The 15,542-nt window shown below is 49.8% G+C and overlaps 1 protein-coding gene across 5 annotated transcripts in view; it reads right to left on the reverse strand.

The window, feature by feature from the left end:
- Abcc8 (ATP binding cassette subfamily C member 8) overlaps positions 1-15,542 on the reverse strand; it is a 70,313-nt gene that overhangs the window by 29,876 nt on the left and 24,895 nt on the right. For all 5 annotated transcript variants that reach the window (XM_026789080.1, XM_013353678.2, XM_005366746.3 and 2 more), the window contains exons 9-14: positions 13,011-13,145; positions 12,593-12,755; positions 3,286-3,326; positions 1,760-1,905; positions 663-768; positions 413-529 (exon numbers count right to left, since the gene is read on the reverse strand). In XM_026789080.1, coding sequence (XP_026644881.1) covers positions 413-529; positions 663-768; positions 1,760-1,905; positions 3,286-3,326; positions 12,593-12,755; positions 13,011-13,145 — 708 coding nt within the window. The remainder of the gene's footprint in view (positions 1-412; positions 530-662; positions 769-1,759; positions 1,906-3,285; positions 3,327-12,592; positions 12,756-13,010; positions 13,146-15,542) is intronic.

Here is a 15,542-nt window from a genome sequence, read left to right on the forward strand (position 1 = left end):
GGGATTAAGCCCTGTCTCAGGTACCCTCGTGGGTGTCAGGAGTGACAGGATGGGATTAAGCCCTGTCTCACGTACCCTTGTGGGTGTCAGGAGTGACAGGATGGGATTAAGCCCTGTCTCAGGTACCCTCGTGGGTGTCAGGAGTGACAGGATGGGATTAAGCCCTGTCTCAGGTACCCTCGTGGGTGTCAGGAGTGACAGGATGGGATTAAGCCCTGTCTCAGGTCCCTCGTGGGTGTCAGGAGTGAGTTCCCCTGATGAGTGGAGTGGAAATGTCCTTGGCTTCAGTATTCCTCTCAGCAGGCAGGGAGGCTTTGGATGGAGGACTCAGAACCCAGGCTCATGGTCTTATGGTGTTAAGCTTCTTTTGGAAGATGGTGGGTATGTGGTGAATTCAGGGTTGAGGACTCACCTGAACACAAAAGTTGTCAGCATCCCCATCCATGCTTGGGGTCAGCCTCTGCAGTGGGCCCAAGAGGTCCCGAACCTCCTCCCGGGCTGGGCGCTTGCGGTTCACAACCTTGAGGGGCTGTGAATGGTCAGGAGGTGAGGGCCCTGGGCTGGACCCCTTCTGGGGGAATGTGAGAGCTCAACGCAGTTAGACATAGCTTCAGGACTTAGATAAAACTGTTGGGAGCAGCAAGGGGAGGCTGGGAACTCACCACTGCCTGGTACTTGCCGGCTTGGCCTTGGGGTGCAGGCTCTCGAGGGGCACACTGCTCTTCATGGATCTCTGCACTGGACAGGAACTCACTCAATTTTTGCACGCTGAAGGGGAAGTGAAGAGATACCCTTCACCCCTGCGCAGGGCAGAGGAGGGGAGGGGAGGAAGTGTGAGCTGAGAAAACAGCTCTTCGTGGGTGCCTGGTCCTAAATGTGCCTCCACAAAGACCATGCTGCAGGGGAGCTGAGCAGTGGGCAACTCCAAGGGACTGAGTAACCGACATTACCAGGATTTACTTATTGCTTATGTGTGGTAGGGTTGGGGAAGCACACGGGCTATGACAGCTTTAGGGAGTGGGTCTCTCCTGCCATGTGAGTCCTGGGGGCTGAACTCAGGGCACCAGGTTTTACCCACTAGGTCATCTTAACACCCCTCCCCCAGCTGCCCGTTAATATTCTTATTATTGCATTGCTTTGTTTTGAGGCAAGGTCTTATATAGCCCAGGTTAACCCCACACTTATTAGTACAGCTTTGAATTCCTGATCCTCCTGCCTCTACTTCCCAAGTTCTGGGGTTATAGGTGTGCACCAGCACACCCAAGCTCACACACTCACACACACACACACACACACACACACACACACACACCAGTGATGGGGACTGAAACCAGGCTTTGCCTATACTAGGTAAACACGCTACCATCAAGCTAACACTCCACAGCCCCTAAGACTTTTCTTTTTCAAGGTTGACCTATAGTAGTCTAGATTTGAAGTATGTTTGTTTAGTTTGGGTTAGTTTAATGTCAAAGACAATTAGTTGGATGATAAGGCTGCAGGTTGGCTGGTGTTGGGTTTTCTAGTTAAACCATTCAAATTAAGGTTGGCTAGTGTTACTATTAATTGGGGTTACGTCCAGTTATTCACCACGGCTAGTGTCTGGAGAGCATGTACTATATGCTAGACGCCATGATAAGTGCTATGTTATTATCATAGAGTCTTTTCCCGTAACAGCTGCTCAATAGAGGCCCGGATGACAAGGAGGTGTGTCCTGTGATGGACAGCTTCGGGGATGTCCTTGTCTGGATCCTTCTCTCACCTCACTAGGGCTTTGACAGTGGACCGAACCACACTAGACAGCAGGAACAGTGGTGTTACCAGGATGTGGAAGAGAGAGAGGGAGGCAAAGGCCACTGAGGGTGAGAAGTCCGACTCTTTGAAGAAGCTGACGTGGCCCACGAAGGTCTGTGGATAAAGGCACAGGGGGGATAGGTGACTCGGGTGTGCATCCTGGAAAGGAAGCTCAAGAGAGGACAGGGACTGTGAGGAAGCTTTCAGTTACAGTCATCTTCCTCAGCCGCTCATGGAAACGTCCCGAGCAAACTCAGGACTTGTGCTAGGGGTGGGGCTGTTCCCTCTGGCCCCACCCCTCTGAGCCAGGAATAAGCAGGGAGGAGCCCTGGGGTTGGATCTGTTCCTGTTCCACTTCGAATTCTGGTTGCTAGTTTCCCTAGTCCTCAGTTTGGTAAAAGCACAAAAATAGTTGCTACAAAACTGTCGCCTCCTGGGTCTGTCCCTGGCTACCTGACCGGATTTGTAGCACAGTTCCCAGAGTGCAGGCCAGGAATCAGCTCAATAAATCACATTGAAAATTAATTCCCAACCAGGCCTGACAGCCTGTGCACTCTGAGCTGCTCAGGGAAGCCAGCTTCAGGGGAAGTATCGATATCTTTCTAAAAAAAAAAAGAAAAGAAAACAAAACCCAGTTTAAACATGGAGGGGAGGGGAGGCGGGGTGGCCTGTGGGCACCAGGGGTCTGGGGCTATGCTGTAGGGCATTGGCCTGACTCCACAGCTAAGCTTAGGCACAGCTTCCATCAAAGATGCCCAGGAGAAAACACATCATGCCAGCCCACAATAAGGGAGCCGTGTGTGGCTTGTTCTTACATCTAAAAAGGCAGGTTACACAACTGTGTGTGCAACACGGTTCTATTTCTGTAGAAGTGACATATCGTCTGCTTAAAAGGATGAGAAGAAACACCCTGAAGGTGCTGAGGAGGGGTGGAATTTGCCTCCATTTTTACTCTTTTTCCAAACCTTCTCGTCATTTCCACAACAGATATGCTGCATCTTGTAAGTGTTTACAGTTAACAAATAGCCATTTTAAAATTCTATAAACATCACCTCTCTCCTTCCTTCTCTTCCTCCCTCTTTTTGAGACAGAGTCTTGTGTAGCCCAGGCTGGCTTGAACCTACTGTGTAACCAAGAGTGACTGAACTGAACTCCTGCCTCCGTCTCCCACATGCTGGGAGTACAGATGTGCCGCCATGCCCAGTTTACGTGGTGCTGGCCTGGAGTCCAGGGCTTCGTGCATCCTAGATGAGCGCTCTACCCACTGAGCGACATCCCTAGCCTATTATCTAATTCCATTCCTCTAAGTATTATGTCTCGTATCCCCCAAGACCTGAGACAGAGGCCCTGTCTGTGTGGAGTGAGAGGGGATCCATCTATGCTCACCCCCCACCCCGGACACAACTTTGGGGATCCCTGTGCAAAAGGGTGGGACCTGGGGGGTTCTCCTCCTGCCCTCTCCCAGCCCTGTGCAGAAGAGAAGGGTCCACTTACGATGAGGACGGCAGCAATAGGGATGGCTGTGTTCATGAAGACTGTAAAGGAAGCACAAGGTGAGGTTGGGGAGGAAGGAGGTGGAAACAAGGAGGTGGCTGGGATGGCGGGGTAGAGATCTGGGTCGAGGCCCAGCTTGCTGGGTTCGTCTAGAGGGACGGCACTGGCAGTTCCTTCCCTTGCTTCTTCCTAGGGTTTCTTGTCCCCTTACCCCGGCCCTTGCTTCTGTCCTGTGAAGAAGTAGTGGAGGTAGTCTCCTGGAAGGGCCAGCACATGGCTGCAAGGCTGAGTGGTAAGCAGCTGTGTCTTAGGAGGCCCCAAAGGCTGCTCCTTCCTCTACCTGGACCCCTGCATATCCCTGTGCAGAACAGAAGCTTTCTTGTCTGCTTTGGGAGAGATTGCAAACTCCTTCCGACTAAGGGGCTAGAGGCATAAATCAGGGTCTTCCTTAGATCTATGGCTCGGACTCCATGCTCAGGTTGGGTAGCTGATATCTGGAATAGAGGCACCTTCCTCATTCTGTTAGAAGGTACGGCCACCAAGTCTGCGTGCCCAAGTTCAATCCCTGAAGCCCACAATGGAGAAAGAGTTTGTCCTCTTGCCTCCACATGTATGCCCTTGGCATGTTTGTGTGCACACACACACATAAACTAAATAAATTTAAAGTTCAACCTCAAGGTCTCATCCACTTTTCTCCCATTCTCTCAGAAAAGCCCAGCGAGGAAAAGGCTGGTTCTACAATCACTCAGATTAAAGTTCAAAGACCAGGAGGCAGGACCTGCAGCCAAAGGCTTGGCCATTGTTCATGGCCCTGTCTGCTAAATAGCAAAGTCTCCAAAACTCTGAAGTCCAGAGGCTGCCTGGCCGTCCCGCTACAGCAGCTAATTTCCAGAGATGCACTGGAGGTGCTGCAGAGAATCCCACCCTGGAGGAAGGGCATACACGGTCCTTGCACTTAAAGCCCCCTCCCCCAGAAGGAGACCAGCACTGTTCTCCCAGAAAAACCCTGGTGTGATGAGAACAAGATCCTGGGGGAGTTATCAAGCATCTTTTTGAGGAGTTTCTAATCTGAAAGGGGAGATGGCCACACCCTATACAGGGAAGACCCTGGGCAGTGCTAACCTTCCTGTGAGACTCAAAGGCATTTCTTCAGTACCAGTACTAATGACAGCCATGGTTCAACTGCCCTTCCTGACAAAGGCAGGATTGCTCTCCAGAGGTACCCACACAACGCTGCCACCTGCTTTATGGGGTTTTCTGGGGTTGTAGAAACATTACTGGTTATATCCGTGGTATGAGGATATATATGAGGGTCTGGGATAAGCTACAGCATAATCAGCAGCCGCTGGGGAGAAATTGGCAAAAGAGGAAAACACACACCGGCCAGTCCTGGACCCGTGACTGTCACCAGGCACATAGCTGGAAGCCTGGAGTAGCCCCACTCCTGCCCCTCTCAAGATAAAAGACGAATGTGGAGGACTTAGTGAAAGAAGCACCTTCCAGCCACTGCCCTAATCCAAGAGACCTCTGTCTGATGCTGGGCTCTCCTCGCGGCATCAGGGCAGGCCGGGATTTGGATTGGGGGTTGATAACAGCCTGCAAAGCAAGCAATCTAGCTCCATGTGGCTAGAGCGACCGAGAAGTCCCTACCTTCTGATCCTATAATCCAGCTCCTGGGCATTTATCCTAAATAATCACTCAAGAGAAAGGAAGTCTATCGGCAAGATGGTGCCAACCCCAGTGCCATCACTGTGAACACAGCTCCAGCTGTGGCAACAAGCCACCCAGAATGGGTCAGGCTGGAAACCTCCAGCAGGAGGGGCCACTTTAGTAAGTATGGTGTACACCTCTAGGGGACACTTGGCAGGCAGAAAGTGTGTGATAATTGATATTTTATTCTAATGCATGTTTCCCGTGGCCATGATTTTTAAAATACGTATATTTTTCTGTTTTATTGTCTTTATTTTTAGAGATGCCTGAACTCTTTTGAGGAATGAGACAAGTTATAAATAAATTAAAAATGAACATTTCAGAGCTGATGCAGCAATGTGGAGCCTGCTTGTGACAGAATTAATTTCTGCACTGTGCTGGCTCTTGCAGGAGAGGCAGAAGGATGAGAATGTGATTTTCTGGCTTGCTCACCCTCCCCTGGAAGGATGTCTGCTCCTAGAGGTCCCAGGTTCTGTCTGGTGTGGGAGCTAGGGGAGTGGGATCATCGGCTGCTGAGTTTCAAATGTCCCTCAGAAGAACACCCCATCACCATGGGGGGATGTGGCCACCTTGGGGATGTCACTGCTGCAGACTGGGGGCTTGGGACTGTGGCCCTGCACCTCTCTGAGTATGGAAGATAACGGTGGGGCAGGGAGAAGGGGTGAACAGGCTGTGGAATAATAATTATTCCCGTACCTCCACACCGGTCCAGAGAGGGAAAAATAGTTTATGTTGGGGCATAGGACCCCAACATCATGGTGTTTATTAAGGGAGCAAAAAGCAAACTAGAACTGTGTGTGTGTGTGTGTGTGTGTGTGTGTGTGTGTGTGTGTGTGTGTGTGTGTGTGTATGTATGGGTATATGCATTGAGTGTATTGTGTGTTTAAGTCTGTGTGAGCATATGTGTATGTGTGAGTACACTGTGTGAATGTATTTATGTGTTTGTGTGTATGCATGCGTGTTTGAGTATGTGTGTGTGTGTATGTGTGTGAAAGAATGTGTATGCATGCGTGTTTGAGTATGTGTGTATGTGTGTGAAAGAGTGTGTGTATGCATGCGTGTTTGAGTATGTGTGTATGTGTGTGAAAGAGTGTGTGTATGCATGCGTGTTTGAGTATGTGTGTATGTGTGTGAAAGAGTGTGTGTATGCATGCGTGTTTGAGTATGTGTGTATGTGTGGTTTGTGACTTTACGGAACTTCCCATCTCCACCTTCCAAGCACTAGAACTGCAGGTGTGTTTCATTACACCTAGGTAGTTAGCATGAGATTAATTTCATGTGCCCAGTCCTAAAAAGCCACTATAAAGGTGAAGCCCATCCGCAATGGTACATAGATGTGAGTATTTTACAAAGATCCCTCACTCAATTCAATAATTATTGTTTAGCAATCTTTGTCCTAAGCCGAACTCTGTGCTAGCTTTCCCCATTCCCACTGCAAAGAAGATAACAAACCCACCCAAACCAGAGCAGACCCAGTCCTTGGCTTCCCTGGCTATGTCCAAGCGATGCTTCTTAGCCTTGTGGGCACCAGCCTGGCACTGTATACCAGAAGCTTTTCATTTTCTACGTTGCCATAAATATTTTAAGAGTCACATGCCAGGGAGGCACAGCGGCCATTTGTGCCCTGGTTAACTCCAGCTTTGCCTCCTGTGGAGGGAGGACAGAGGACGGGCACTCAGCTCCGTCCTAGCTGCAAGCTGTGCTGGGAGGAAGGAAAATGTATTTTGAAGTGGATGAGAGCTATTTTCCATTTACTCTGATGTGAGCAGAGTCAGCAGAGTGGAGAGGAAGGCAGAGCAGGAGGCCCAGCAGGACTGATTTCTGCTCTCCTGGCTCCTCCTCAGTCAACCTTGCTGCTCAACCTGAAAGGAAGCACATAAATGACCCTCAGCGGCCACACTGATTGGCAGAAGGAAGGACAGGAAACGAAGGAGAGGAGTTGGAGAAAGAAGAGGACCAGGAGATGGGTGTGATGTGCACATCTGGAACCCCAGCACGGGAAGGTGGAAGCAAGAGGATCAGGGCTCATGAACATTCTCAGCCACATTGCAAGTTCCAAGTCAGTTGTTAGAAATGCTCTTAAAAAGACAAAGATAGAAACAAAAGCAAAACAAATGACCCAGGGCTTCCACTTGAGGAGGCCGCAGAGAAACAAGATAGTTAAGACACGCAGCCTGTGGAGTGTGGAGAACAGCTATGCTATGCCCTGCGGACACTTGTCCCCAGCCCTCCACAGGGTTGAGCTGACCCAGCTGAGACTGTTGCATTGCTTGTCTGGGGTCCAGATCCCTGAGCACAGAGCTCTGACAGAGACGGCAATCACATCTTCACTCTTCCTAAGCTCCTTCCACGGCTCCCTGCCCCAGGAGCCAACCTAGTGGCCTGACACGTGACACGTGTTCTGTGAGTTCGTCTAGTTCTACTAAAGGAAGTCTGAGGTGGAATCCACCAGCATTTTTCCCACCTTGAGTCCTTTGTGCCTGGATGCTCCTGCCTCAACCAGGCAACTCAAGCTTATCCTGGGAAGCACTTTGGGCTCCCCCCAACAGGTGTTCACAGACACTCACCACCTCTAAGACGGGGTTGAGCACAATTTGTAACTTTTGTGGGTGTTCAGAGTGTCCCCCTCTCTTCTTACCAATCACTGCACTGCTGCATGGTGGCCTCCCCAGTAGACTACAGACAACATCTGGCTAGGACTCATGTGCCTTCTGACCAGTGCCAAACACAGGGCCTGGCACATAGGAGACAATTCTCAGTCAGTCAGTCAGCCAATAAGTGCTTGAAAGAAACACAGGCACAGGCCAGGTGAGTAACACAGAAGACGGACATCTGGAACTGACCCTGTGGTCCTGACACATGCAGGGCCACCGATGACAGTCACAGTCCGTGTCCCCTAAGACTGTGTGAGCCGCACCCACACCTTCTTCACCCAGGGTTTCAGCAAAGCTCAGCAGAGAGGTGGTGGCACTTTGGCTGGCTGGCTGGCAGGACAAAGGTCTCCTTGTCACTCCTCTGAGACGCTGGGGAGGTAGAAGTTACCAGGCCTCTTTTAGCCCCTCCCCCACTGGCTGTCCAAGACACCAGAACTCTTGGTGACCCCGTCTATAAAACCATCACAAAATGTCAGGAGGAATCACATCTGCCCCAAAGCCTACTCGCAGGGTGTGTATACGACCAAACTGGAAACTCATCCAGCACACCCAGGCTGGGCCCCATGGGAACACAATGCCAGGAAGCTTTCACGTTGCCAGGAACCCATGGCTGGCGCCAAGGGCGAAAATACGAGATTCCCATTAGCTCAACCTAATGACCTGTGACTTGGTCCCTGGAAACAGAAGCAGGGAGTCCTGGAAGGTGACAGCAAGATCCCACCTGAAGCACGAAGCATGTACCTGCAGCTAGGAGGGGTCCCCACCCGACTCTCTCTCTCAGAAGAGACACCCCAGCAAGGAAAGGCATGCCAAGCAAACAGCACTGGGTTTTTGGCATTCTGCTGATGGACAGGGAGCTACACTTAAGCCTCGGACAGCATTGCTTTATACCCCCATGGAGCCGCCTCTCCCTTCCCAGTCACTGCACTCAGACAGCTAAGCTTCATACCCTTATGTAGCTGCCTCTCCATTTCTAGCCACTGTCCTATACTGAGACAGACTGTGTGTGTGCAGGCCAGAGGCCAGCCTCAAGTGTCATGCCTCGGGAGGCATCCACTGTTTAGATCTCTCCATGGGACCTGGGCTTGCTGATGAGGCCCAACTGGCTGGCCAGTTGCCCAGGGGAATTTCGGGCCTCCCTCCACAGCGCTGGACTTACAAGCAAGGCCCCCACTTGCTGTTTTCCATGTGAGTGTTGTGGCTCAAACTCGGGTCCCCATGCTTGTGTGGCAAGTTCCTCACTAATGCTTTACACCCGAGCCTCCACGTGAGAGAGAACCTGCCCTAGCCGTGTTTGTGTCCTACCTACTTTCCTTTTCTAACATTCTCGTGCACAGCCCAGGGACCATAGCTCACAATGACTTCTTATATATTTCTGAATGCCTGGAGACTATCTCCAAAGAGTTTAACAGGAGCAGTGATAATGAGCTGGGTACATTAAAGAACTGGCTTGATGTATGAACATTCTGAACATACATCGAAGCCTTCACTGTCTCTCATAAATATGTACAACTATTTTATGTTAATCAAAATTTACAGATAAAATGCCTAGAGAGATGGAAAGCCTAGTGGCCCTGATAGCTGCTGTTTGCTGCACTCGGATCTTGCAAGATAAGCCTTGGCTTTGGGACTCAAGGTCAGCAGGATTTGGGGAAAGGACGAGAAGTAGCAAGGGCATCTGGAGCCAAGCAGGAGCCTGCACAGAGACCTGTACCTATCTGCGAGGCCTAAAGGGACAAGCAGAGCGACACAGACTGGTCCCTGAAGGGACGAGAGGAGGCAGCGTTGTTATTATTCTAATTATGCTTGTATATGGGCTACTATGTGATAACTCCTGCGTGCATGGTGACAGTTAAGGCAGAGCTGCCAGTATCCCTGGGAAAAGGTGTCTCCTAGCTATGGGGAAAAGCTCCCACACCAATCTCATTCCTCAGTACCAGTTTCCTTCTCACTCACCAGGCTGTACTCAGGGTAGAGCTATGGTAATAAACCAGCCCATGCTGGGAAGGCAGGTAGCCAACAGAGACAAGGTGGAAGTGGGCCCGGGTCTGGGACACTTGCTTCTCTTCATGGTCTGTTCTAATGTCTCCATCTCCTGGAGTGCCTAGTACCTGCTCTGAGAATCAGAGTCAGAGGAGGGAGATGAGGGAAGAAGACCAGGAACCTGACCATGCCCATGGCTCTATTTTGAGACAACCAGGTCTTAAGCCTCCCTATGTAGACATATACGTTATTCATGGTAGGTGACCAAGCCACTGCTACCTGGACCAAACTCTATAGCTAGACCTGGTAGGGGGTGGGGAGTACTGACTCTCTGGGATGCTCAGGGCTAAGCAGTCCTTGTTTGATGGTGGCTACCTGGCCCCATCAAAGCCTCACTTTAGGCAGCACAAATGCCAGGACCACGGACCTGCTCTAAGAGTCTAAGTGATATTCCCACCATGTCCCCCAGTACTGCCCCAACTCACCACTCCACAGAGCTTCTAAATCACTAATCTCTCTTCATCTATAGCAATTTGATTAACCTGTTCACTGAATTGATTTGCTTACTTCCTTGCTTGCTTCCTTTTTCTCTCTGGGGAGGAGCCCTTCTTACTGGTTGTTAACGTGGACAGGTCAGAGAAGCAGAGTGAGTCTGACAGAGGTTACATGTCTATATCCCAATAACAAACTGTGAAAGCAACCACTATGGGGTAGGTTCACGAAGAACGAATTAGCATCTGCTCTGAATCAAACTTGGACCAGTGCCCCATGATCATCTGACCTCCACGAGCCCTCCTTCTGGCCAGGAGACTGTACATGGAGTCAACTTCAGTAACTAAAATTTTATCTTCTAGAATGTTCTTTTAGGTTTTCTTCCCCAATAATCTCCTATGTAGTTCTGTTGCCTTTGCATCTTAAAAAAAAACTCTTTAGTCATATAAAACATGCTAACCTCATTATCATTTGGATAATTTATTATTTCAAGGCATTGAAAGAAGAATTCTTTTGTCTGTCTGTCTATCTGATGTTGTTTTGTTCTGAGACAAGGTTTCAAGTAGCCCAGGCTGGCCTTAAACACACTGTGTAGCTGAGGACAACTTTGAAATCATGATCTTCCTATCTCTACCTCCCAAGTTCTGAGATTACAGGTGTGGGTCACGATACCTGGCTCTCTTAATGTATTTTGTTGTTTTGTATTTGTGTATGGTGTGTGTGTGTGTGTGTGTGTGTGTGTGTGTGTGTGTGTGTTGGTGCTCTTGTACGTGAGTGCAGGCGTACGCATGCCATGGTACATGTGTAGAGGTCACAGGACAATCTCCAGTGTCGATTCTCAACTTCCACTTGTCTCTGATAGGGTCCCTTGCTTTGTTCTGCATATGGCAATCTATCAGGCTCCTGAGCTTAGGGATTCTCTGGCTGCAAACTCCCAGCTCAACATGAGGGCACTGGGATTACAGACTGTATGCTTGTCACTCAAACTCAGGTCCTCACATTGGCACAGTAGGCAGTTCACCACTGAGCAGTCTCCATAGCCCTGTCTATGGGGACTACTGAAGCTGCTGATTCCCTCTGATGGTGAAGTTTCGCCTGTGGATTTTTAACTTCTTTGTTATTAGTTAGCTTAAAGTTTGACAGGTTTTTTCCACTCTATTCTGAAAAGTGTTTTTCATATGTGTATCTCTCTAAACACAGAATGTTTTATGCATAGGGAAAGGCTAGCCTGGGCTTCTGCTCTGTACAGATAGCCCTTTCCTCTGCATACTCCCAGGAGACGATGGCTTCCTTGGGGGCAGTGACAGCTACTTCTGACTCTGAAAAAAATTTCACATTCGTAAGAATTGGAAATCTGCTTCGGAATATTCTGGTCACACTCTGAATCGAGAGTTTGTATTTGCATTAATTAAATAAAATCAACCTTGGGTCAGGAGGCCGAGCCAAGTAATCATAGAGTCAGAGGGAGTCTGGAGCATGGACAGAGGGATGCACATGAAGGAGCAGAGAGGGACTTTGTGTGGCGGTCTTTTTTTGGTTTGGCGGAGCAGACGGATGCTCTCTTTCTGAGATGCCTTTGAAGGGGAAAGGTCAGTAGTTGCTCCACAATCTCTCTGAGCTAGCAGGTTTTCACCCCAGCCTCTGACTCCTGAGTCTTTATTGGTAAAAGGAACAACCAAGATTTAGTTAAAAACTGTATTTGGTGACAGTAGCGGGAGGCAGATGCAGCGGGATGTCGGAGTCCCGCCAGGCTGCTGCCCAAGAAGTGGGCAATAACTGTAAAGCCACAGCTGCTGGTTGGGTCAGCAGTAGCTTCAGATGCGGCTGCTGCGCTGGTGAAAACAACAGAAACTCTTGCTATTTGTTTGCTCTCTGCTGCCTGTCAAGACTGTGCCAGCTCCATGAAGAGCGACCTCATGGTCCTTTCTCACTGGTGTGTCTTAGAGCTAGTACAGACCCTCACACATTTGCACACATCAATTAAACACTGATTTCTGGGCTGGCAAGAGGGCTTAATGGTTAAGAGCATGTACTGTTCTCAAAGAGGACCCCAGTTTGCTGCCTACCAGCCAAGGAGGTAAGTCACATCTGCCTGTAACTCCAACTCCAGGGAGATCCACCCCTCTGGTTTCCAATGGCACAGACCCACACATATGCAGACATGAGTAAAAACAGTATAAAAGAATTTGGGGGTCTTTTTTCTGATAGGTTTTTTTCTGTGGACATCCTCAACCATTCTGGAAATCACTCTATAGACCAGGCTGGCCTTGAACTTACAGCTGTCTGTCTGCCTCTGCCTCCTGAGTGCTGGGATTAAAGGCATGCACCAGGAATATTTTTTAAAGAACACTGATTTCTGGGAGTTTAGCCACCACAGTGAGCCAAGTAGCCTCTGGATTCTGTAACCCCCCACCCCAATCCCCGTCACCCAGGCCTGATGCCCTAGGCTCGCAGGCAGATGCACTCACTGGAGATGGAGGTGTAGACAGCGAAGGCCCTGAGGCTGGTCATCTCCTTCTTGCGAGTCATCTCCACCCTTGAGCAGAAGATGTTCTCCCACGCATACAGCTTGAGAAGCTTGATGCCCCGGAGCATCTCATTGGTCTGCTTCAGCCTCTCATTGGAATATTCCTGGGGCAGGAGTGGTGGTGGTGTGTTAGAGAGATGCCTGTGTCCCTAGCTCAGCCAGGGAGAAGGTACCAAACCCATGTCCTCCCATCTGCCCAGCTCCTGTCCTACAAGCCCATTCCTGGCCAGCCTGTTACGAGCAGTTCATAGAAAGAGGCTTGGACTGTGAGTGTGGGGAGGCTATCTACTAAGACGAGGGCCAGGGAGGTAGGCACGGGCTAACACAGAGACGGGACATGTGTATCCTGGGGCACTCACCAAGGTGCTCCGTTGTGCCTGGGAGAGTTTGGTGGCCACAAAGTACTGGACAGGAGCCAGGAGAATGATGACAGCTGCTCCGATCAAGGCACTGACACCGAGGATGTAGTAGAGAAGGATCACACCCACAATGATCTGGAGAAGGTGATGGGGGTGAACTCTGTGCCAGGGCTGCCATGCCAGCAGGCAATGGCACCATCCCCACCATCTGCTTCGAGTGTGGCATGCCTCAGTGCCCCAGTTTTCAAACACCTTGGGGATGGAGTAGGGTGCAGGACCAGGTATGAGAAAGCAATATAGTGGGTACACACACAGTTGAGGCTCTGAGCTGGTAACCAGGGGCATTTACCCAAAAGTTAGCTGAAGGACTGATTTCCTCACTAAGTCTGCTTTCCCGAGGAGGGTCTGAGAATTAGGTCAGCACCATTTATTCCATTTGCTGGGACTTACAGTTCACTCAAAGTAAGCTACCCATGAGTGAAGGACAGAATTGCGGTATCCAAGCCAGGCAGAACTGCAGCACTGCACAGAAACTAAGAATGTGCTGTGCATCCGTGGTCCTGGTGGCTTGGCAGTGTAGCTGGAGATGGCCTCCTGCCATTCTGATCCTCCTGCCTCCACCCACCTGGGTATCAGGATTACAGTATGCTAGGCAAGCATTCCACCGACTGACTGTATCGCCACCCACCACCAACCCTTTTTTTGCTACCGGGGACTGAACTCAGGGCTTCTCACATGCTAGGCAAGTGTTCTATCACTAACCAATACCATCCAGACATGTTCTTCTGTTGACCCATGTTCCACCTGACCCATTTAAAAAAAAATTTTTTTTTGAGACAAGGTCTCACTAAGTTACCTGTATAGGCATTAGGCGGCACTAAATTGCTCTTTAACCGGGTTAGCCTTCCACCCATAATCCCCTTAACGCAGTCTCCCAAGTAGCTGGGACTAGTGTCTGTTGTTCTGAGGGTCTTGTGGCATAGCCCAGGCTTACCTGGGACTTGAGAGAGTGTCCCGTGCAGTCCCTCGGAAGCTGGGATTACAGGTATAAACCCCACACCTAAGTCTGGTGTCTCTCAATTTTTATTAAACCTGACCGGCTTTCTTTAAAATGAGAACTCACTCTGTTTCTAGCTCTATGTAAATGACTGCCTACATATGGCATGACTATTCATGAAAATGTAAATCATCCTTGCTACTCCCCCCCAAAGTTCCCGGATACCCGTTTTCCAGGCTGTAGTCTAAGACAAGCACCTTTAACTGCATAGCTTACTATAGAAGGACAGATGTACTGATGTACTGGCCTCCTTAGTTAAAATAAGAGAGAAAAGAAAGTCTGCCTGGCTTGCTCCTACAGTCTGTCAGCCCTGCACCAATCTGGCAGGAGGCTCCCTGTCTCAGTTCTAGGACGGAGTAGACCGAGGAGCTACTCCTTCTATTAATCACAGGAAGTCCTCTTCATTAGCAGGTAACAGAGGCTGTGAAATGACCCCGTCACTGCCCTCCTCCTTGTATCTGACATTAAAAGCAGAGGGTAGAGGGCCATGATAAGAGATGAACCTCCTACTGGATAGTTCCACTGCCTACTTCCCTGGGATTCTGCCTGGCACAACTCTTCATTCTTACATGAGCTGTGTTTGCATGGAAGCAGTCAAGATGTCCTTCAGCCGTCAGGGTTGCACAGACTCCCAGAAACCTTCCAGGGTACCCAGGATTCTTTGGAGGGGCCTCCAGGTCACTAACTCCAGGATCTCACTCTATAGCTCAGCTGGCCTAAAACTTGAGGCAATCCTCCTGCCTCAGTCTTCCAAGTGCTGGGACCTCAAGCATACCCTAGCACTGCCTACCAGAATGCCATTTTCAGTATCCTAAAAAACCCAGGTGCACTGGGTCATCAGGCCAGGCCCAGAACCCGAAACACAAAAACCCTACCACTGAGTTACATCCCAGCCCTCATTTCTTGTGTGCTGATCAGTTTTGTAAGCACAGTCTCTGATGAACTGAAAATGAAAACCAGTTGTGGGCCAGTATGCTTAGGTACTCAGGAGACTGAGTCAGGAAATGACATGAACTTAGGACCTTGGGGCTAGTCTGGGAAACAAAGCAAAACTCTGTTTCAAATAACTTCAATAGAATGGCCTTGCGCACGCTCTGTAGCTGAGGATGGCCCTGAGGTTCTAATCCACCGGCCTCCTCCACTATCCCTGGTATATGTGGGGCAGTGGCTGAATTCAGGCACTCATACACCTAAGGAATCGTGCTACCAACCGAGCTACACTAGAAACCCTACAATATGGCTTTCAGTACTTATAAAACCGTTCCTTGTATAACTGTCCTACGGTTCGTTTAAAGCTGGCTACACTTTCACTGTCCTAATGATACTACCTTCTATGATCACTGAGACAAGTCCCGACGGCCTGTAGTGCATGGGACACTGGGGGAAACCAGTAGCTTACCACATGGTAGACCCCAGGAGATAGACAGGCGAATACAGAATGGACACAAATAGCTTCTGGTTTTGTGTACTTCCTC

Source organism: Microtus ochrogaster, unplaced genomic scaffold (assembly GCF_000317375.1).
Source record: "Microtus ochrogaster isolate Prairie Vole_2 unplaced genomic scaffold, MicOch1.0 UNK14, whole genome shotgun sequence".
Classification (NCBI taxonomy): domain Eukaryota; kingdom Metazoa; phylum Chordata; class Mammalia; order Rodentia; family Cricetidae; genus Microtus; species Microtus ochrogaster.